The sequence below is a fragment of the Xiphophorus couchianus genome, chromosome 15 (assembly GCF_001444195.1).
Source record: "Xiphophorus couchianus chromosome 15, X_couchianus-1.0, whole genome shotgun sequence".
Taxonomy (NCBI): domain Eukaryota; kingdom Metazoa; phylum Chordata; class Actinopteri; order Cyprinodontiformes; family Poeciliidae; genus Xiphophorus; species Xiphophorus couchianus.
The window spans coordinates 3,211,018-3,233,183 of NC_040242.1; the positions used below are offsets into that span (position 1 = coordinate 3,211,018).

The 22,166-nt window shown below is 38.9% G+C and overlaps 1 protein-coding gene across 1 annotated transcript in view; it reads left to right on the top strand.

Moving 5' to 3' along the window:
* galnt14 (UDP-N-acetyl-alpha-D-galactosamine:polypeptide N-acetylgalactosaminyltransferase 14 (GalNAc-T14)) overlaps positions 1–22,045 on the top strand; it is a 137,224-nt gene extending 115,179 nt beyond the window's left edge. The window contains exons 10-15 of the mRNA XM_028039997.1: positions 484–610; positions 4,076–4,168; positions 5,273–5,356; positions 8,719–8,863; positions 14,126–14,245; positions 20,568–22,045. Of these exons, the coding sequence (XP_027895798.1) occupies positions 484–610; positions 4,076–4,168; positions 5,273–5,356; positions 8,719–8,863; positions 14,126–14,245; positions 20,568–20,726 (728 nt within the window). The 3' untranslated portion in view covers positions 20,727–22,045. The remainder of the gene's footprint in view (positions 1–483; positions 611–4,075; positions 4,169–5,272; positions 5,357–8,718; positions 8,864–14,125; positions 14,246–20,567) is intronic.
* Positions 22,046–22,166: the final 121 nt, after the last annotated feature.

Here is a 22,166-nt window from a genome sequence, read left to right on the forward strand (position 1 = left end):
AACACAAGTCAGCTTTACCTTTTACGTGTGCCGCTGGATTCAGAAACACATCCAGTTTAAAGGTGACCTATTATTATCCAGATATTTGTATATGGCTGTTAAATAATTGTTTTGCACAAATTATTGATGAAAGCTATAAATGGTTTATTGAACTGTCTGTCGGTTTGTAGTTTGATTGGTTTGCTTGGTTTTAGCGATGTGAATAATTAATTATTGGACATGTAATTAATTATTAGACTGGCTTTTCACCAATACATAACCTGTTAAGTCAATGGGACGGCAGGTGGAAATGGTACCAGCATCTCTGCTTTTAAAAGGTTACTGAAATGCTGCGCCTTGTCTCTGTGTAAAATAAATAAACAGTAAACAGTCTAAAAAAAGTTTGATGTGTGTGTGTGTGTGTGTGTGTGTGTGTGTGTGCGTGTGTGTGTGTGTGTGTGTGTGTGGGTGTGTGTGTGTGTGTGGGTGTGTGTGCGTGTGCAGAGATCTCGTTCCGGGTCTGGCAGTGTGGCGGCAGTCTGGAGATCCTGCCCTGCAGCAGAGTGGGTCACGTCTTCAGGAAGAAACACCCGTACGTGTTCCCTGAAGGCAATGCCAACACCTACATCAAGTAAGACTTTTACCGTCACAGTTTAACCACAAACGTGTCACTGCTGTCACCTTACAACAGTGGTCCCCAAACTACGGCCCGCGGGCCAGATGTGGCCCGCCTCCACATTTGGTCCGGCCCCCTGAACAATACCAGAGTATTTTCATATATGTGCATTTTTATTTGATAAGTTGGACTTTTGCAATAAAATAAATGTTCCTTAGTAATGAACTTTACTTATTATTAACTACTAGTTAGTAACTATTTTATACATGCATATAATTGACCCTAACCCTTTTTTTTATGTGGAGAACCCAGTGTTATTTGGTTATTATTTATTTCATAAATAGTGTTATTTCCTGACTTTTGTTCTCTGAAGAATCCAGAAAAGGTTATTTGATTGTGCTTTCTGAAAAACAATACATTTTTATGTTTAGCACTCTTACAATCGTCACACTTTTTCTGTTACAAACTGACCCCGGACCCCCATCAGAGAAGGGACAAGTTATGTGGCCCTCACAGGAGAAAGTTTGGGGACCCCTGCCTTACAACAACAACAAGGTCTAAATCCAGGTGTTAGTCTTTATTTATGTGATATTACTGAAGGAGACCAAATGGAAAAGTCAAATATAATCTTAAGAAAAAACCCTTTATGATCAGGAGAGACAAAGATCAAACTACTGGAGATATTTGTTGAGGATGTTGTATCAAACGTCAAGCACAGTGGAGGTAGCGTCATGCTGCGGTGATTAAACCCCTAAAATCTATATATAGAAGAAAAAAGAGGAAATAATATCAGACAGACAGCTTGGACACAAACCTTCTAATCTCTAAACCACTTAAATAACTTGATTTTTGTTACTTGTCACATTGTTTATGGACTATAACGCGACATCCCGCTGAGACAGCAGTGGTGTAGAAGTAAGAGTTTCCTCTGTGCGCGCGCCGCAGCCACCGCGCTGCGCGCGCGCCTTTGTTAAGGTGGATTTACAGCTGCCCGGGAGCCTTTGAGCTGCCACTACAATATTATCCCATTAGCATAAGCTGTTTTCTTTCTGCTCGCCTTTCAGTATAACGGAGACATGTTTACCGGCAGGCCAGTAATCCATTAACATGCTCAGAACATGAATTGATCTGGTATTAACCGATCAATCAAGGCTGTAAGCAGATTATGTTGCCTTCAAATGATAGAATCAGGTCAAAGTTGATAAGGATTAAAACAAATAAGGAAATAAGACGCTGATAATTAAAATTAATTGCTTGTTTTTTAAAAAAAAATTCAAGTCATTATTACTGGCCTGAGCCGATGGCTGCTGGTAAACGGTGAACATGACAAACTGGGAGACTTGAGGAAGAGCAACAGCTTAATTGCGACACTCCATCACTGCATTACTCGTGGGATCCACTAAACGCCGTAGACCGATGATTTATCTCAAAGATTATTCCTTCAGCTGTTCACTCACTCATTAACCTCTGTCTGTAAGCAAAACATTAAAGCTACAAGGTGTGGGAGTTGAGTTGGCGGCGCGGTTTAATTGGCGGCGGCAGGCTGAGGTGACGGCAGGACGGAGGCTCGGCTCTCTGGCTGCCGAACGGCCCTTCAGAGCCTGGCGCCGTCCAAACCGCCCATTAAAGCTTATTGTTTTGTGTCAACTGCCTATTTCACAGCAGCACTGAGATGCTTTTTTCCCCGCTCTTTAGTTGTTCATTTTTGCTCCCCGTCGGTCGTTACCGAGGCAACATCTGTTCTGCGAGGAGGAGGATGACTTCAGTCTGCATCCCGACGACCTGATGTTTGCATCTCTGAAACAGAGCCGCGCTGCTCCGCTGCTTAATTAGCAGGAAGCTTCTCTGTTGGCAGACAGGATTATGAATTATGCTCCACCAAAAATTGCTGCTTGATAACTCGATTACAAAGATTATGCTCTTTCCTTCCTTGTGCTTTGCGTAAATGCGCGCGCGCGTGTCTGGAGTCACTAATTTAAAGCCCTCGCGCGACAAGTATTTATGTTTCTACGCCCACAAGCATCACGCGTCTCCTCTGTGTTCCGCGTTCATTAAGGCGCCGCGGCCGGCGCGTGTAATGCTCATAATGGAGGGTTTCCGTCAATTCAATGAGATCGCTCACAGCTCAGAGAAACTCTGCTAATAGCTAATTACAATAGAGACACACTGAGAGGGAAGGGAGAACGAGACAAAAGGGGAAAATGGGATGAGAGGCAGAGAAAATGGGCTTCACTGTTGCAGCTGTGTGGGTGAGTAAAGTGCAGTGGGTTGAATAGAAATGAGCTGATGGGATACAGACACAGAGATATGATTAAAGGATGATATAAACATGGTTTCATACCTGAAAATATGGAAGAGGATTATAGGGCGACTGAAAACACAAGAAATAATTCTGACTTGAGTCTCAGAAATCTGACTCTTTTTTTTACTGTTATCTCAAAATTGTAACTTTAATCTCAGAGTTCTGTTTTTTTTTTTTACTTTAATCTTAGAATTCTGACTTTAATCTCACAATTGCGACTTTAATGCAGAATTGTGACTTTTTTCAGAAGTTTGACTTTAAGGATTCAGATTTTAATGTATGAAAACATGCGAGCATTTCATGAACATGCGAGAAAAACCGTCAGAAAAGTAAAATGTTAGTTCAGACATGTGTAACCGCAGTGATCCATCATCCAGAGATCATCGGCGGTGGGCCGGGTTTCCTCTGCAGCAGCCGCATTTAAACGCAGCAGGTGACCCGGCCGAGCCTCCTGATGTCTGTCTTTATTTGTTTTCTCTGTCCTTCCTCCTGCAGCCTCTTCTTCATTCACACCAGCAGGATCAGAATCAGAAACTACTCACAGAATGCTGATGAGAGAAAGTCCTGGTTGCACAGAAAAACACTAAAAGTTTTTACCAGCTTCCCAAATCTACTGTCTGCACAAAATACATCAAATACATGGAAACACCTTTGATTTTCTACTCTGACGTGGTTCTGTGGAGCATGTAGTATCTTACTTGCAGTATTCACCAGTTTGAGGGAACATTCCTATAAATATTTATTAACAAATGTTCATGTATCAAAGTCTAATCTCTTTTTTTATTTAATTGGGGAGTCAAGTACAATGGAACCACCTTATCTCTATTTTGGGAGTTCAGCCAATCAGCAACAAGGAAAATAAGTGGGAGTACTGGATTGGCTGCTGAGTGAAATGCAGCCAATAGCTGGTCAAGTAGCATTTTGCCTCTGTATCTTAGCTGCATTTTCTTTTGAATATTTTATAAATGCTCTACGAAAAAAATCCACAAATAAATTGAAGTAACATTTCACCGAAAAAGGGTTAGGGTAGAAATGAATTCATAAATACCGAACCAGGAATAGATGGGTGTATACTGTCATTCAATTTCACTGAAGCAACAGAAATGAACTTTTCCTCAGTCATCTGCCCAGAATAATTGTATTTTCCTGCTTCGGTGTGTTTCTGTGTGTGGAAACAGGAACACACGGCGCACAGCGGAGGTGTGGATGGACGACTTCAGTCTGTTTTACTACTCGGCCCGGCCGGCCGCACGAGGGAAGTCCTACGGAGAGTAAGATCAAGCAGAACTACGCCGCATTATTAGGGCCATTGTAGACAGAAAAAAAGTAAAACATTTCCATCAAAAAACTCAAAAATTCTGAGAAAAAAAAACAAGAAAATATCTGAGCTCCGAAAGCAGAAAATTTGCCAGAAAGCATTCAGACATTTTGAGATTTATTTAATAAGTTCTCCAGAAAAATCTTGAAATTTCTGAGTTCCACAAGTCAAAAATTTGAGAAAAAATATTAATATTAATCTAAAAAAATGTTATAGAAAATACTTTGGAAAAGATTTTATGAAATTCAGAACACTTCCAAAAGTCATACATTTTTGACTTTTAAACCGTTGAAATGTTCGACTGTTTGAAATCTTCAAATTTCCAAGATTTTTTTCTAGAAAGTTTCTGTCTGAGTTTTTTCTGGCAGAAATATAATAATCTATTTACAGTGGCCCTAATAGCCGATGCACCTGTTATAAACTCACACTTATAAGTGTCTTGCTTCCTCACTGCTACATTATACTGGTGTGAATTGTGCAGATCGACTCAGCATAAAAAATACTCCCAACTGAGGTGTTTGTTGTTGTCTGAAAAGACATCAGTAGAAAACTTCTAGTCATTTAGGAATATCGTCATTAAGGCTGTTTGGGGATTTAGGCTCTGGATTAATGCAGTCGACAAACTAAAAGAGCATTTCTCTACGTTTCTCCATTCTCCAGTCTCCTGTGGTTAAACAAAAGAGGCTGATGAATCATTGCTGTGAACCTCATGTGTTACTTTTATATTTTAAGCTTAAGCTAAATGTTTCAAAACACCGATGTGGTTTAATGGATTGTGCATTAGTGGAAGGTTTTCTTCGACGTTCACAGTCAGCGCAGCAGCAGCCAGACAGTCGTTCTGAAACGTCAGTTTATCTGTCAGGAACATGTGAATTCTGACATTTCCACATCAGTTTATGTCTGGCTCTGTGTTAGTATTTTATTATCTGTCTCAGTGTTGTTCCTTATTATGGGTTATTTCCCGTTCTGGCTCCGGAGCGTTAGCGCAGGTGCTAGTGGCTATCTGCTGTTTATCTGTCAGCCTGACTGTCTGCTGCTTTGTTTTTGTCTCTTCCAGCATTCGAGGCAGAGTCGAACTTCGGAAAAAGCTCAAGTGCAAATCCTTCAAGTGGTACTTGGACAATGTGTACCCTGAGCTCAAGTGAGAAGGCGTGTTTTTGTGTGTGTGTGTTTTTGTGTGTGTGTGTATTAGCGCATGCCTCTTCAGGCTTATCTGTGCTGGAAAAGCTTCTGCTGAGCGTGCAAACTTAAAGGAGAAATTTCGATGCTGATGCCAAAAGTGGCTTTATTACCGTCTGGATCATTGTTAGAAAAAAAGATTATTTTTGATCTTTTCACACTTTATTTGCTGTTGTAGAGTTTCGCTGACTCATGATGGTAGATCATCGTGTGAAAAGATGCAGCACACTGCAAAGGTTGGAGTCCAACTTTCAGATTTTATTAACGTGGCAGAAGTCTGGCACACCAAGACTGATCAAAGCAGGCCAGCACAAGTTTAGTTCAAGAGTTAAGTGTAAAAACGCATTAATCTCTGGAGTAATCAGAAACTTTGGTAAGCATTGAATCATATCTAAAACACTGCAGTAGCACTAATGGTGGCAGCATGTCGGAGTTTTCTCTGATTTGTTTGTTTTGTAGATTTCTGGTTATAAGTTTTGGGTTGAGTTGTTTCTTTTTTGGACAATAATCCTGTCTGGATTCGGATGATGTGCAGCTGGAAGGATTACTTTTTAAATTTCAGATAGTTAGCTTGGTGTCAAATTTCAGGTATTATTTGAGTTTTTGCTGCCAGTTGTTAAACAACACCTTGTTGCCTTGTACACCAGATCAATAAAATTTTAATAAAATGAGTTAATATACAGTTAATATAGTATGTTTAACACCTTTAATACATTTAATTATGACATTAAATATGCTTTTTTCATGACTGGTACATTGTTTGGTTAATGTAATTTTTATCCCAATTTACTTCTTTTTCAGGCAGTTAGCATTGACTCTCATATCATTTATATATGTACCATAAACACACATATGTATTCTTTCTATAGTTTTGTTTCTGTTTTTGAAAATCTGTATTTTTCCATTTCTTTCTGCAGTCTCAGGTTGATTATTTTGTTATTTTTCTATCTTGAGTCCAGATTTGTTGCTTTTCTAATTTGCAGATCTCGTGTCATTTATTTAATTTAATTTTTTATTTTTTATTTGGTTCACATTCCTCTTGACCATGACAGATGATATGCACTTAAAAATACAATTATATGCAGTCAAGAACATCAGAACTACGTCTAAAAACATTTAGACAAATCACTGGTGCATTCACAGAATGATGTAAATGAAGGTCATTAGTATAATTTGAATGTTTTTCATTGTAGTGCAATTAATCACATTATGTTCTCTATAATAAAAGTTTAAAAGTTTCTTTTTTATTAAACCTGTTTCCCTCAAAACTCTTTGGTATTTTGCTGCTTCTACTTGCTGTAGATTAAGTACTTTTCCAACTTAAATTAATTTTTAATCTCAACATGAAGGTCAGAAACAACTTTCCTCCATCCTTGATTAAGATAAATGAAGAGTCGCATCACATGTGACAGCAGCGTTATTATAGATGGAACATTTTAATTGGAAAACACACAAAAGACCCGAGTTCTGTATAAATCGACCTGCTTCTCCAGGTATAAAGAAAAATAAAAGAGGAGAGTGATTTCCAACTTCTCCGTCCCTCATGTCCGCCGTCCATTTGAGTTCCTGAGCATCTCATTCGCTGCCTTTGTGAGAGAAATCTCTCTCTCAGTCCTGATTGGCTCAGCTCCCCAGGGGCCCGGCTCCTCAGATTCACCACACACACCGTTCCTCACACACAAACACACACTTTGCGACTCTTCTTTACAAAACCGTAACAGCTCGGATGGCCGCAACAAAAAATAAGGAGGACACGACAACCAGAATAATTTTTCAGCCCTTCAGAGGCATTTAGTAAAAATAACTGTCAAGGAAAAAATGAGCAGCAGCCCAAGATGTGCTCCCAGCGCGTGCTAACTCAGCCTGGTCCTCCCCCAGTCATGGACCCAGTTGGCCCTCACAGGTCTCTGTTCCCAACTCCCAAAACTCAATCTGCCGGGGCCGCCTCTGGATCCGACTGGGCCTGGATCTTGGCTAGGCCTGGTTCTTCCCGTCTGCGCCTGGATCTTGCCGTCTGTGCCTGGATCTTGCCGTCTGCGCCTGGATCTTGCCGTCTGCGCCTGGATCTTGCCGTCTGTGCCTGGATCTTCTCATGAGTGCAACGGCGCTTAAGTATAATCCAGGTGGCCACGTAATCAGAGGCACCTCCCACAATCAAGGACCTGAATTGACAAACAATTTACCGGCCACATTGCCACACAGCAGAGGCTGTTGCACACGCTACATACAAACCATTAAAATACACGTAAACAGTGTTGCTCCATCTCGCCCTTTTTAAAGCAGCCATTTATTCACGGGAGGCTGGTGCTAATCCCCCAGAATGAAATTAACAGGCTTCCTCTCAGGGGACAACAGACGTGACCCTTAAAATGCCGAATAACCTTTAACGGGTTATTAAAAGAGAAAGATAGCAGATTGAATTAATGCAGCACAGCTTAAACTCCAGTTATGGCATAGCTAAAATTTGAACAAGAAAGGCTGAGAAAGTTTATTAAAGAGGAAGACTACAGAAGAAACTTTTTGGACTAAGTGTAATTTTATGGCTATTTCAGGTCAGCCGGTTATCGTCAGGAAAATATGGAAAACTTTTGGCTTTTTGGCTTAGATATCAAATGTAGGATAACAAAGATATCAGATTTGGTTAGAGCATTTTAGCTAACCTTACAGCTGACAGCAAATACCTTTATGGACAATAGATGTTTACACATCAACTGAAGCTAATTTTTTTAGACAGACCTGTGAAGATGCTGCTGCATTAATCAATGTGACACAGATACGTTTCTCTAGATCTTACTGAAACATTAGTCCTCTAATTCTGGAAATGGTCTTCAGATGATAGAAGGCTGACTTTGTAACTGTCTTTACGTGGTTCTGAAGGTTCAGGTCAGAGTCCAACTACTCACAGATTTCATCCTGATCTCTAGTTCCTACCTGCAGTAACTGAAGCTCTGTGCTAACTTTTGGAAAAGGGCTGAAAACAGAAATTTAAACAATATTCAAGCATGCTACAGTTTCTGAATGAATATTCTGATAATGTTGGTATAAGGTATTATTGGGGTTTTAAACAGGTGTTTCAGCTGCTGTCTACTGTAGTTTGTTGTCTTTGTTTGATGTATATGTTTGTTTATGGATGTTTTCTTTATTCGGACTAAATATTCATCTTACTCCTTTAAAAGGATGTCAGTTAGCTGAACAGCTGTGTTATTTATATATTTACTTATTCAAAATAACACACCAACAACACCAAACCATATTTTTATGTTTTTAGTTTTTTTTTAGTTCCTCCATTTCCCAGCCTTCTCACTAACGTCTGCTCATCCTCAGGGTCCCAGACGATTCAGACTCCCAGTCAGGTGTGATCCGACAGCGGCAGAACTGCCTGGAGTCCCGTCGGGTCGAAGGTCAGGAGATGCCTGTCCTCACACTGGGCCCCTGCACAGGAGCAGAGGGAGGCCCCACCAGCAGTCAGGTAAGTCTGTCAGCATTTACTAGGAGAAAATGCACAGAAATACACAATGTGTTTACGTTTCCATCATTCCTGGCCTGGAAAAAGGTAAATATAGCAAATATTTGGTTGTTTTTCTTTCCCTACATTAACAGTGTTTCCCCCTTTCACATTATTATGTGTAAAGACTTTAATGTGAGGCAAAGCCAGCATTCATACAGCAGGCAAATTCATCCCAAATCCATATATTTTATGCCACTTTTATCGACCCAATTCTGATCTTTTCATCCCTCAAACAATCAGATTTTACTAAATTAGATACGATACTTTTCAAAGTCATTCAAAATGATCGTTCGTATTATATTTCTCTTTTACATCATTTATGTGAAATGTGACATAATTCTGCATCAGAAGCAGCCGATACTCCACTAAAGTTGTGCTTTTTTTTGTCTTAGTTACCTTCATTTTTTTATGAAGATACTGTCGGCTAAAAAACTTTAAAATCGTTAAACAGTCTGTTGATGTGTGACGTCAACGTTCTTCTGCACACGGGGGTCATAAACCTTTCACTGATTGGTAGAATGAATGACTATGCAATTTTTTACATATTTCAGTAAAAAATTGAAATTGAGAATCAAAACCTGCTGTGTGAACGTAGCCAAAGAAAACCTGCTTAAATGTTTTCAAGTGATTTATTAAAAACAAAACTGACCAAACTAATCTGACCTGATGAGAAAATATTACACCTCCCTGCTCCATTGTTGAATCATTTAGTAAATTAATCAGTTTCACCTTCAGACTGATTATTACCAGACCTAAACGAACTCAAAGTCAAACATTTATCAGTCCAGCATGGATTATGAAAACATTTCTAAGGCTTTAGAATGAAGGAAAACATGCAGCCATTATTTAGTCAGGCTATCTGCTCAGGTAGCTACACCACAACTTTATGTCTTTCATGAGTGAATATTCTCCAAACAAAAGCAGATATTGTTCTTGTAAGTGTTGTACTCGATTTTCAGCCAGCTGACTGGAAGTGTGCAGCAGCAGGTTGTGTAGGAGTAGAGCTGAGCTGCTGTTTGCTTCATCCACCTGCAGATAATTCCAGTTATCTGTCATTTTCTCTGGAATCTCATTAAAATGATTTGAAACTCTTGGCAGAGAATTGGAGAGGATTTGATTATTAGGTCGGCATTTCTGTCTACGTTTTGTAATTCTTGTCTGAAAATCAATCAAACAGTTGCCTTAATATTTCACAATAACAAAAAACGATTTCTTATCCCACAAATATTAAAATCCTGCTGAAAAAAAGTTCCTGTTAAGTCTCCAGCATTGTTTGTAAACGTCACAAAAAACTATTTGAATTCAAAAGCAAATCATGAAGCTGAGAAAATCTCAAGACGTTCAGAACAGAAAACAGATGATGTGTTTCAGTTTTTGCAGACCAGTTTCTTTCTTACTTTGTTCTGCTGTACGTCTCTGACTGTGTTCATTTTTCACTAAACAAGCACAGCGAAAAGCCTCTGTGTGTGTGTGTGTGCGAGGGTGTGTGTGTGTGTGTGTGTGTGTGTGTGTGTGTGTGTGTGTGTGTGCGTGCAGGGGTGTGTGGGGGCGTGTGTGTGTGTGTGTTCTCCATCCTCTCAGTTATAATTAATACCCATAGGATTCTCATTATTCCACGTTTAGAGTGAGCGTGGAGGCTGTGGTTCACGCTAACAAGTGGGCTTGCAGAAAGCCAACATGTCAGCAGATGAAATGCCTAAAGGCTGGAGAAAACAGCCTCTGACTTGAAGGTGGCTGATTGAAGTCCCACAGCTCCCAGTTAAACCAACTGGGAGCGAGTGAGAATGAGAAACTGTCTCTTATCCAGAGAAGTCAAAAGAGAAACTAAAGCCTGTTCAGCTCGTTCACGTCAGGGTTGAGCTCCCAGCCTGGATTTGAAGTTCAAGAATTAAATTTAACTTTAGTTTAAAGGGTAAAACAGAAGGAATCTCCCAGTGTTGGAGGGAAATCAGAGGTGTTTTCATTGTAAATGTGAATTATTTTTTTCATTATTCTCTCTATACTCAAATGTTGCCAGAGAAATTATGACAAACCAACTTTTATCTGACACAATTTTGTCATTTTTCTTTTTGCAACCTGGCTATAAAAACATCTTTCTGAGTTTTTATTGTAAATTTATGCCACAACACAGCAGGATAATTAACACTGCTCATGTAGGATCAAATGAAATGTATTAATACTTTATATTTTCATCATCAGGAATCAGGAATTAGGATAAACCAACAACATAGCAGGAAAAATCATTAAGAAGCAACACTGTGCAAAATAACATTACAGCTTCATGCAAAACAACGTTACTCAAAAAACTGACAAATTTTTGTCAAAAAACAGAATCAAATGATACAATTTGGAACAATCCTCTAGTAACAACTTGTTTCAAAAGAAAAGTAACCTTCCCTTCTTTTCTTAAGTATGTTAAAAGTATTTTGGTATAACTGGTAAAGGCTCTTTTAATGATTTAAAGTCATTCTGATTGGAGAACCAACAAGGATAAAAGCACATCTTGTGGGTCAGTGACTGGATTTATTCATATTTGCCAATTAAATCGAAGCTTAAAAATTTTAAGCAACTGAATATTCTGTCTTGTAAAAGTATCTCAGCCTGCAGTAGAGCTGAGCATGTTGGACACACCAACATTTTTAATTGGCATGTCTGCAGGGCTACCTGCAAAGTGAGCACATTTTGGCCATTTATTTAAAAATAGTCACATTATAGACATTTACAACCACAACAATCAGCTTTTTCTGCTTGTTTATTAGCTTTGAGTGTCATATTGTCAGCATTTAAGTGTTATTTTTTGTTTTAAGAGTTGGAAATTCAGTTGCAGTTGTACAGAGAAGAAAAAACTTGTAGTTATTGTTGAAATACAGAACTTAATAGAAATAAACATCTACCAAATCTATCAAATTCAAACTGGCAGTAAAGTTGGTGATATCTACCAGCTGCATGTAAGCAAAGCTACTTTAGTCAGTCTAATATTTCTACCTTTTTGTCATAACTTTGTTGTTTCTGCGGCTTTCAGTCTACTTTTCCTTGTGATGTATTTCGTATAAAGATGCATGTTTGTACCTGGGTAAAAATCTTGGAGGCAGAGCCTGAAATCACCCTGCAGATGAGAAAGCGTGCTGCGTCAGTCATCTGTGACACAAATCAATCACACAGCTGCATTACCCAGAGGTGGACAGCTGTATTATAGACGGTAGGAAATCCATCTCACTGAGCCACACAGCTGTGATTGTGAACATTAGTAATGTAATTACCTCTGAGGCTGTGTACGTGTGCATGAAAGGCAGGCGGATCGGCCAGCTTTTCTCAGGTATTACTCTTATTTTGAGCCTCACTGCTTCCTGATTTTAACCTTTTATTTATTGGTAATTTACATATTTTGGATGAAGACAAAGGGAAAATTGATGGGGAGTCAGTTATAAATGAGCATAAGTTAATGCAGAATGTTGGAATATCAATGTTGCATTTTACTTTTGATTTAAAAACTTTTAAACAAACTCTAGTAACCAGGATGTTTGCACATCCTAAAAAAATCTTAAATTCCTGCATCCAAAATTAAATCCTTAAAATATCTTAAATCCATTAGAAAATATTCAAGTTGGCCTTAAATAAGTTAATCAAAGGTCTTAGATGCTGCTTTGGCATGACTTTAATCTCGTGTACTTTATTTTTCTCGTGGGACTTTTCTGTCAGACAAAAGAATGAAAAATCTTTATTGCGTTCTTTGACTCTGCTACCTCAACGGCCTCGAGTTTTTTAGCTAGTTAGCTAGCTAGCTTTTTTGAGTCTTATCATTGGTGACTGTAAATCCTCTGCTGTATGATGTTCGTCTTTGCCAGTGGTTCATATCTGTTGCCAACTCCTACGATGCTACTATATGAAAAATGCTATTTTCTTTTGTATATTTCTGTCATAATGCAGGTCTTAAATTCTGATCATAGTGGTCTTAAAAATGTCTTAAATTTGAGTTGGCAAAACCTGCAGAAACCTTGATATACACACAAACAGACATATTAAAAGGAAAAACCTTTAGAATACTAGGAAATAATTCAAATTTTTCTCCCTCATCACAAAAAGTCAAAACATTTCCAGCTTTTATTTCTTGTACTTTTGATGATTCTGGTTCAGAGGAAATAGAAACCTGAAATTCTGTTCCTCAGAAAAACTTAATATTACATAAGTTAATGTATAAATAAATATTATTTTGAACAGAAATGTCAACCTTCTGAAAAGTCTATACATTTTTGAACATACTTTTTTTCGTCCACTCAACTTTCTATTCATAATCATGGACACGGCATTCTTTGAACAATCAGCTTCTTTACTTTTTGTAAAACATTACTTTCAGAAAACATTTGCACATATTTTTAATTAAGGTGTAACATCACAGGTTTCTAAGATCTAACTTTTGCAAAATATTCACATTTTCTGAGACCTCAACTTTGAGTTTTCATTATCTATGATCCAAAGTCTTCAAAATTATTAGAAATGGAGGCTTAAAATATTTTGCTCTATGTGATGAAAATAGGTAACATATGAGTCTCACTTTCTGAAATGGAGGACAAGATATTCACCTTACAATAACAAAATATGATAACTAAGAGAATTCATACTTAAGAACTACCAAAAAGTGCACACTCAGCAGTTTTTCATTCCAGCGTGAGCGCTGAGGTTGTAGGTTTGGTTCTGTTGGGACTGAATCTTAAAAGTGCAAAGACACGCAGTAACTGAGTGGCTCCAGCTGTGAGATAATGTATTGAACTGGAGCACCAATTAACCTCTGATGTCATTCCATATGCAGCAGTTCGATAAATCAGTCACTGTGAAATAAAGCCTGCAGCGTTCAGATGTTCTTCAGAAAACGTTTTACCTCAACGAGTTGGCTGGAAAGACCTCCACTTCTCCTTTCAACCATTCCCAATACTAAATACTTCCAGAACTTGTACAGGAAAACACAAAGTTAGCAAAACTTGAGAAATCCATGGGATTACATGTAAAAGGCCTTGCTAGCCAGCTATAGCGCCTAGTCAAAGATCTTCAAGTCAAACTTTCAATATTCTGATATTCAGATCAAAACTCACATAAACCTGCAGGTTTTTTTTAAATCTACCTCATTTAAACAGGTATTCTGCACAAAAGGCTTATTAACAAAAGGTTTATAAACACACCATGGCTGCACACATTGATTAATAACTGGAATATGTTTTGTTCCTGCAGGAGTGGGTCTACACTCACGGGCAGCAGATCCGTCAGCAGCAGCACTGCCTGTCGCTGTCGACCACCTTCCCTGCATCGCAGGTCCTCATGCTGCCCTGCAACATGGCGGACGGGAAGCAGGTCTGAACACACACACACACACACACACACACACACAACACACATCCTCAGCTCAGACTGACAGGTGGTGTGTATCTGCAGCATCGTCTATCAAATGGCAGGTAAATAAATCAAAATGTTAATTAACCTGAAGATGAATTTGTTTAAAAAATGACTGATAGTCACACATGTGCAGATGCTTGGCGCGTTTTTGAGCATGCAGCTTTGAAAACAGACACTCACACATGTCATTACCTGACCACTGGGCACCTTGACGGCGTCCCAGAAACCCCTGCAGCAGGGAACCACCTGACAACCAATAGATCACCTGAGGAAGAAGAAGAAGAGGCAAGGGAGAGGAGACACGAGAGGAAGGATGAGGAAGAGGAGGAGGGAGGATGGAGGAAAAAAAGAGATGAGGGATGGCAGAAGATTTTCTCATTAAAGCTCACCAACTGTTCTAATGTGGAAAATCTGCTCCGGTGTGTTTGTGTTCATCGCCTCCGGGTTCCTGCGATGTAAAACCAAACCGGAGGACGCATGGATCCAATCACACCCAGAAAACATGTTCATATTTCCACGTTCTGATATCTGACATGACGCACAATAAGATTCAGTTGTTATTTCATCTAAAAGTCATCCAGGCAGAAAATGAGAAACAAAATGAGAACGACAGTAAAAGGGCGTAAAAACGGAGAATCAAGAGAGGAGGTGAAAATATAAAACAAAGCGGTAAAAACAAAAGGGAATGAAGAAAATACACATAAGTAATCACACTTATAGTCAAAGTATTCACACCCCAAAAGCAAGTCTCCCCTTTCCAGCTGCTAAACTAAAACCTGCAAACAAATCCAGAACTGAAATAAAACATATATTACTCAACTTTTTAATAATCCATACTTTTTCATATCATTGTGAGAGAGAAAATAATAATGTTCTACTATTTTATAGCCTTTCCAGTTCAGTATCACTGCAGTCAGCTCTGTCTGCCAGGATGAGATATGAAACGTTCACCTGCATACAAATAAAGATATGATTGGCTGATCAAAACATCACATTTACTGTTATTTTAAGGAACAGAAAACTCAAAATCAAGCTCATTTTACACTCGAGTAAATGTCTTGACTTATTTTTAATAAAAACTTTTTTTTTGCATTTATTATTTAATGGATTTTTGTTATTTTTCTGGGTCCACCCACTGTGTGTTAGAATGGCCTAGTCAAAGCCCAGACATACCTCTAACTGACAGTTCCATGGAAGCTGAGGATTTTCCAAAGAAGAAAGGCCAAAAATAAAACCTACTAAACTTTGAATCTCATGGTGATGATGAGAGATTGTTGTTATTTTTAAAGACAGTGAACGCATCGCTGTGGATAAAGAGGCTGGAAGTGTGAAAAATAAACAGCAAATTAGGAAAGCAGAGAATTCAGAGAATTCTGCTTTGAGATGTGAAGAATTTAAAATGATTGAGTTGAGTCTGAGAGTTTATTAGAGGTAAAGAAGACGAGAACAAACCTGCAAAACAAAATGTACGAGCGATAAAGACAAAAGATGTGGTGATGCAGATGGAAAAGAATTGAAAAAGAAAAAAGAGATGTTGAATTATACATTTGAAAAAGAAGATGGAGCTAGAAGAAATGAATAAAGCATGAAAATAATGAAACAAGGAAGGAACAAAAGGAGGATGGATGGACGTAAGGCAGAAAGAGAAGGAAGGGAAAAGAGGGAGGAAGGAATGAAATGAAGAAGGAAAGATGGAGAGTAAGAAATAAAGAAAAAAGGAAGGAAACAAGAAAGGAAGTAAGACAGAGTAGGAAACGAGACTGAATGAGGGAAGGAGAGTAGGAAACAAAGAAGGACGTAGGGAAGGATGGACTGTAAGAAACAAGGAAGACAGAAAAGTAGAAAAGGAGAAAAATATTAAACAATGATTATAGAAACAGTTAATGACAAAAGTTCATTTCTAAACATATTTTCTCTCCTACTTTGCTTGACTTTGTTTGAAAGCAGCCAGAAAGTTGAGGAGAGAAAGAATCACCTGGAAACGTCTCCAGCAGGCCGAGCGTTTTGGTTTCCGTGGTTCTGCTGGAATATTTCCAGATCGTTTCACTGCGTTAGCAAAACGAGAATCTACGCTGAACCCTGGAGACGGAGGATGTTAGGGAGACCGGGAAGCTGATGTTTGGGTCTGCATGCATGGAGAGACACAGGCAGCTGCAGCACACCTGCAGGAGGCGCTGCTGCGGCATCACGGTTACACACAAACACACCATCTGGGTTTGTTTTAGCCATTTCTGTGTGTCTACTGCAGCCGCGCCGCTGGAGCGCATCTCTGTCATGTAAATGAAACGTGTAAACCTTTGTGCTGACACACTGTGGGTGTGTGTGTGTGTGTGGGTGTGTGTGTCAGAAGGCAGGAAGTAGAGCGATGATGGCTAATTAGAACGACGATCCGGCAGAGAAGCAGCCCAGAGCTGACAGGTGGAGACTGAGGGAAGGAAAAAATGCAGAGAGAAGCAAAAAAACACAGAGGGAGAGAAATAAAAAAAAACCCACATAAAGACAGAACTAAACAGAAAAGAGAAAAAAACTGGATTCGTTTTAAAACTGAACTTCCAAAGTATTCTGCATAAAATATCACTTACATAAATGAAGCAGCAGCACTTAGTGTCACATTCATCTTTAGTAAATTACATGTCTGCCTGTAAACACGTTGCTACGCTTAATGGTAGCACAGGTTGTGTCTAAAAATGTCTCATAAATAGAATGAAGTATGCAAAAGGGAAGAATATTTTAGCACATTAATAAACCTTCAGCTAACAAATCACAACGGCTGTGGAAATGTCAGAAAGAGAGGCGAGCAGAAGTAGTTTCCACTCTTAACGCTAAGGAGGAATCGCATGAAAGAGATACAAGACCTGACTTCATACATTATACAAAACTTAAACACAAACATATACAAAAAAAAGATCTGGAATATTAATAATTTGTTCCAGACTTCTCAGAAATACTGTCTGTTTTTGCACCAAACAGCTTTGAGAAAAAAAATCTGTAAAAATGACAGAGTATTAGAGCCAGACTAACAGATTTTTTAAAATTGTAAGAAAAACATTATAAGAGAGACGAAAGTCTTGATATTAGCAGAAAACAGACAATTCATACAAATATGAGGAATAAAGTCATTTCAATGAGGAAAAAAAGCTTCTGACAGAAAAACCTTTTATCCGTTCAGTTAGATTAGAAGAGACTTTAGATTGGGTCAAAGGTCAGTGATCCTAAGTCCACATCGCAAAATCTTTCTCTTATAAATTTGTTATTTTACATATTTGTCAAAATTGTCACCATGTTGTGACAATAAAAATATGAGACATAATCTGTGAAAAGATCGATCTCCTCCACTTCCTCCCTGAGCTGCTACTGCCGTCTGAAGAAATGCTTGGCTCCCGACCAAAAGCAACCAATCAGAGCCAGGAGGCGGGTCTTAGCGCTGTTAATCAATCTCATGTACTCACTGCTAAATGTACAAAGGGCGGAGAAACACTTACTATTCCAGGAAAATGTTCTAGCCGTCGTCATCGGTGGCTATACTAACTAGCCTTAGCATGTTGTGATGAACTAGCTGTAGCGTAGCAGAGAGAAAGAGGGGGAGGAAGAGGGCAGCACCACATGGAGAGTGATTGACAGCACTAAGACTTGGCTCTGATTGGTTTCTTCTGGTTAGCACTAGAAAGTGGAGGAGCTCCATATTTTCACAGGTTATCATTTTACATACAGTTACAACATGGTGACAGTTTCAACAAATATGTTAAAAAATATCTTTTGTAAAAGTTACCTACTGCAGCTGTAAGGAAAATAAGCTTACATACTTAAAGGAAAATGTATAGCTTTGTTTTCTTTTAAGATGACTTTTAATATTTTATACTATAAATGCAATTTTGTTTAATCCTAGTTAGAGTAGCTGTGGTTTTAGCTAAGTGAAATCTTGAACAAATATATCAGAATCACTTTAAATTAAAACCTTCCTGCAGGATAGGAGTTAAAGTACGCTTTTCGTTTTGAAATCATCCTAAATGTTGCTTTTATAGTCATAGACTGTCTCTGAAATAAAAAAGCTCAGGTAAGAGAGCTGAATAGGGAAGTGAGCAGAAGCCTCCCAGGAGGAAGTGTCAGGCCTGTGATGACCTGAGGATGATGAGATGCGCTCTCAGCTCTCAGCTCCCAGCCGTCGTCTGGAAAAGGAACAAAGTGGCCTGAACTTTACCAGAGCTGCTCTGACTTGCACAAAGACGGAGCAACGCGACGTGTTCCTCTCATATTTGATGTCAGCTCTGGTGCAGCAGCCGGTAATGAGGTGAATACTAATTGATCTACTTTTAATTATCCCTCCCTCTTTTTTTTTTTCTTTCAATTACAACCCTCAGCGGCCCGTCACTGCGCTGCGACGAGCACCTCGTCCTGCCAGAGTCACAGCAGAGCTGCAGTTATTTTACTGGACAAAGCTTGCATGTGTGGGATTAGGACCCCACAATGCTGAACCGATCAGAACATGTTCATGCTCCACATCCTGACAAACTCTGAAACTCAAGTAAAGCATGGATATGATTTATATTTTGTGCTTTAATATTCAAATGTAGACCTTTCCTTCATCTTCCAGTCTGATTGGCTCTCAGTCTCCCAGTTGTAGAATAATGATATAAATAATATAATATCCTCCATTATTACTATTTAGACCTACTGACCTCAAAATCTAACATTTAAATTTCATTCAGTATGTCTAATTAAGCTTCAAACGGAAAGAACAACTCATGTCATTTATTTTACGGTGATACTTTCTGTTTTCTCCCTCGTTAAGCAACATAAAATCATGATACTTTAGTGTAAAATGATTTTCCCCCCTAAGCATAAGTAATATTTCAAAAAAAGATACACAAAAGCAGATTCACGCTGAGATAGAGGGTAGATTTAGAAGAGACCTCCATCTAGCGGCCACTAAGAGGAATTACAAATAGATATTTACCTAAATTCACCAAAACCTTTGAGATTATAAACTGAAAAATATACAAATAACAGTTCAACTTTAGCAAGACAGTTACAGAATCAGGGTTGATTAATAGTGAAAGTAAACGTTTTTCCACACAATATGAAAGGAAGTCAACAGATTGGGATTGAACAGCCCTAAGAATTTTCAAGATAAAAGCTCTGAGCTTAATTTTTTTTATCAATCAAATCAAAGTATTTTTCCCGTCTATGCTGCCAAATTACATCATTGTGAAAACATTATTTGATTTCAAGAAGTTCTCAATACAGAGACAGCTAGTTATTATTGTTTTAAGTCTATTAATCAGTAGTTGCACCGTTACCACAGCAACCCAGCCTGGAGTTTGCCTGTTTCCCCCGTGAATGTGTAGATTTTCTCCGGGTACTCCGGATCGTGATAAACATGTGATCAATATCAATGTATCAGTGATACATTGATATTGTATCAATGTATCGTAGTACAATTTCACTGAACTACAACCTAGAGCTGCACAGCATTCTGGGGGATGTAGGCAGAGGAAATACTTTAGCCGCTCAGCCTTTCATGGCTGCTTGCTAAGCAAGGTTGGTAGATTCAACTAACTCTTTGGTTACCTAGCAACGCACTCGCGCTTTGGTCTCCACCGTGTCTCATAACTACTTAAAAGTAAAAAGCGGCGTGGAGAGAAAACTGGATAAAAAGGGAAAGGTCATGTCATCAGTTTGGTTGTATTTCAGATATTTAAAACAAAAAAAAAATAAAGAATAATTATTTATAATGACTGATATGAAAGCCTTATATCATGATAGATTTTTCATGATAATGTGCCATTATCAAGAACTCCTCTGGTGTTTGTTGTTGTTTCTCTGTGATGGACTGCTGACCTGTCCAGAGCGTCCTCTGCCTCTCACCCAGTGAGTGCTGCAGGACAGACATATTTGTTGATTTATTACTGTATATTTTTCCTAACTAGTTACTATAAGTTACCTATACTTGTATATGGAACCGTTGTAAATGGTGTCTATGTTGCACTCTTTGGTGAGCAGCTGTGAAACATTTTCTTTGTTTTTATGCTAAACTCGGTGACAGAACCTTTGTCATAGTCGGAAACGTATTTCTCTGCAAACGGCTGCATCGTCTCCGACTCGCTCTGCAGAGCGTGACTGAAGACCTTTTCAGAAACGTCTCGGGCGAATGCAGTTTTCTGGATTAAAAACATCCTCTTTCAATGCAGCACAGTCTGAGCGAGCAGCAAGAAGGTTGAAGAAAGCAAAAAAGAATAAAATATTAGCATAAAACGTTCTGTTTTTTGTTCCTGTCCTGCAGCGGTGGCAGAAATCAGGGACTCACTTGGAGCACATCGTGTCTCGATTCTGCCTGGACTCGGAGATGGCTCTGGACGGCATGGACTCGTCCCGCATGCTGGTCATCAGCCCCTGCGAACTGAGCGCCTATACACAGAGATGGGAGGTTCCTTTCTCCTGACGTCGTGACCCTGGGCCTCCAGAAACCTGCTTTATCACTCCGACTCTCCACCGGCGAGAGCTTTGGCCCAGCGCTCCACTTCCACTGGCCGGAGCAGCGGGAGCGACGTCGGCACCGAGCTGAAGATTACCGCACAGAAACATGATGAAGACGAGTGGAAGGGCTGAAACATGGTGGAAACAACAGAGGATGCATGGAAAACATGGGTCAAATTAAAGAGTTTGAAACTAAGTGCACCTTAAAACTCAAAGCTGGGCAGAAACTTTTCACAATGAGGGAAGAAAATAACGTCTGGTTATTATTTACAACAAACACGTTTCTTCTTCAAGCTGTTTAATCATCAGAAAAATGAAAAGTAAGCACAAGTCATGGTTACCACATAACTCATCATCATTAACAGTGCAGATGTGTTTCCTGTTGGATTCAGCAGGAGCGACTAAGACCTCGTCAAAATAAAAGCCATTCAGGCCGGGGGATAAGTATTCCAACATTTAATCTAAGTTTGAGATTATTTTACATAATGTATTTTCAAATGCATTTTTCTGCAAGAACCTTAAACCCCAAACTATGTGAAAGTTAGAACAAATTAGCATTTTATTATTGATTCACCACTTCCTGTTTTGCCAGCACTTTAAAATAAACTGGCTTGTTTTTGAAAAGGTTTTCTAGATTTTTTTTTTTGTTTACCAATTTTCTGGTACAGATCAAACATTTCAGGTTAGCTGGAGATTATCTTGAAAGAAACATAATGCTCTGAAGTATTTCTGCATCATTGTGTATTAATGTCAGTTTGCAAGGTGCTGGCTTTTGAAGAAGTTGGGTCGTTCTCATTAAAACATCAGTCAAAATATATATTTTGACTTTTCAAACCAAATAATATGTTGTTTTATTGCCTGAAAGCTTTACATGACCTAATCTTCATGTTGTTCCTTCATTGTGTGCTGATTGTTTCATTCTTCACATTATCTACATTCTCTGCAGAGATGTTTCCTCTCATGTAGCGACAGAATCCCAGATGTAAAACATCTTGTAGGCCAAACAAAGGCTACATTTTATTTCTAGCCAAACTAACAGGAAACAGGTTATTGCTGATGAAATGAAATTCAAACCTTCAACCCTCGTGTCATATGATGATGTTCCCTGTTTTCCTGTTTTTGTCATCCTGTGAATCTAAACGCAGATAAAGTTACTGCTGACCTACAAAAGGTTCCTCCACTTCCCTCACTTTTTTTCTCACTTCATCACGTGTTTGACATCTGCAGCTGCATCATCTTGATATCCTCTCTGATTCCTGAATAAAGTTTTATAATTCCTCTTTCTATTTTTGTTAAATGACTGTGGTGCTGTGGTGTATGTGTAAACTGAGCGTCAGTGTGTTTTTCAGCATCATCAACTGGAACCAATCAGTCCATCACAATGTCTGTAACAACGGAGAAATTG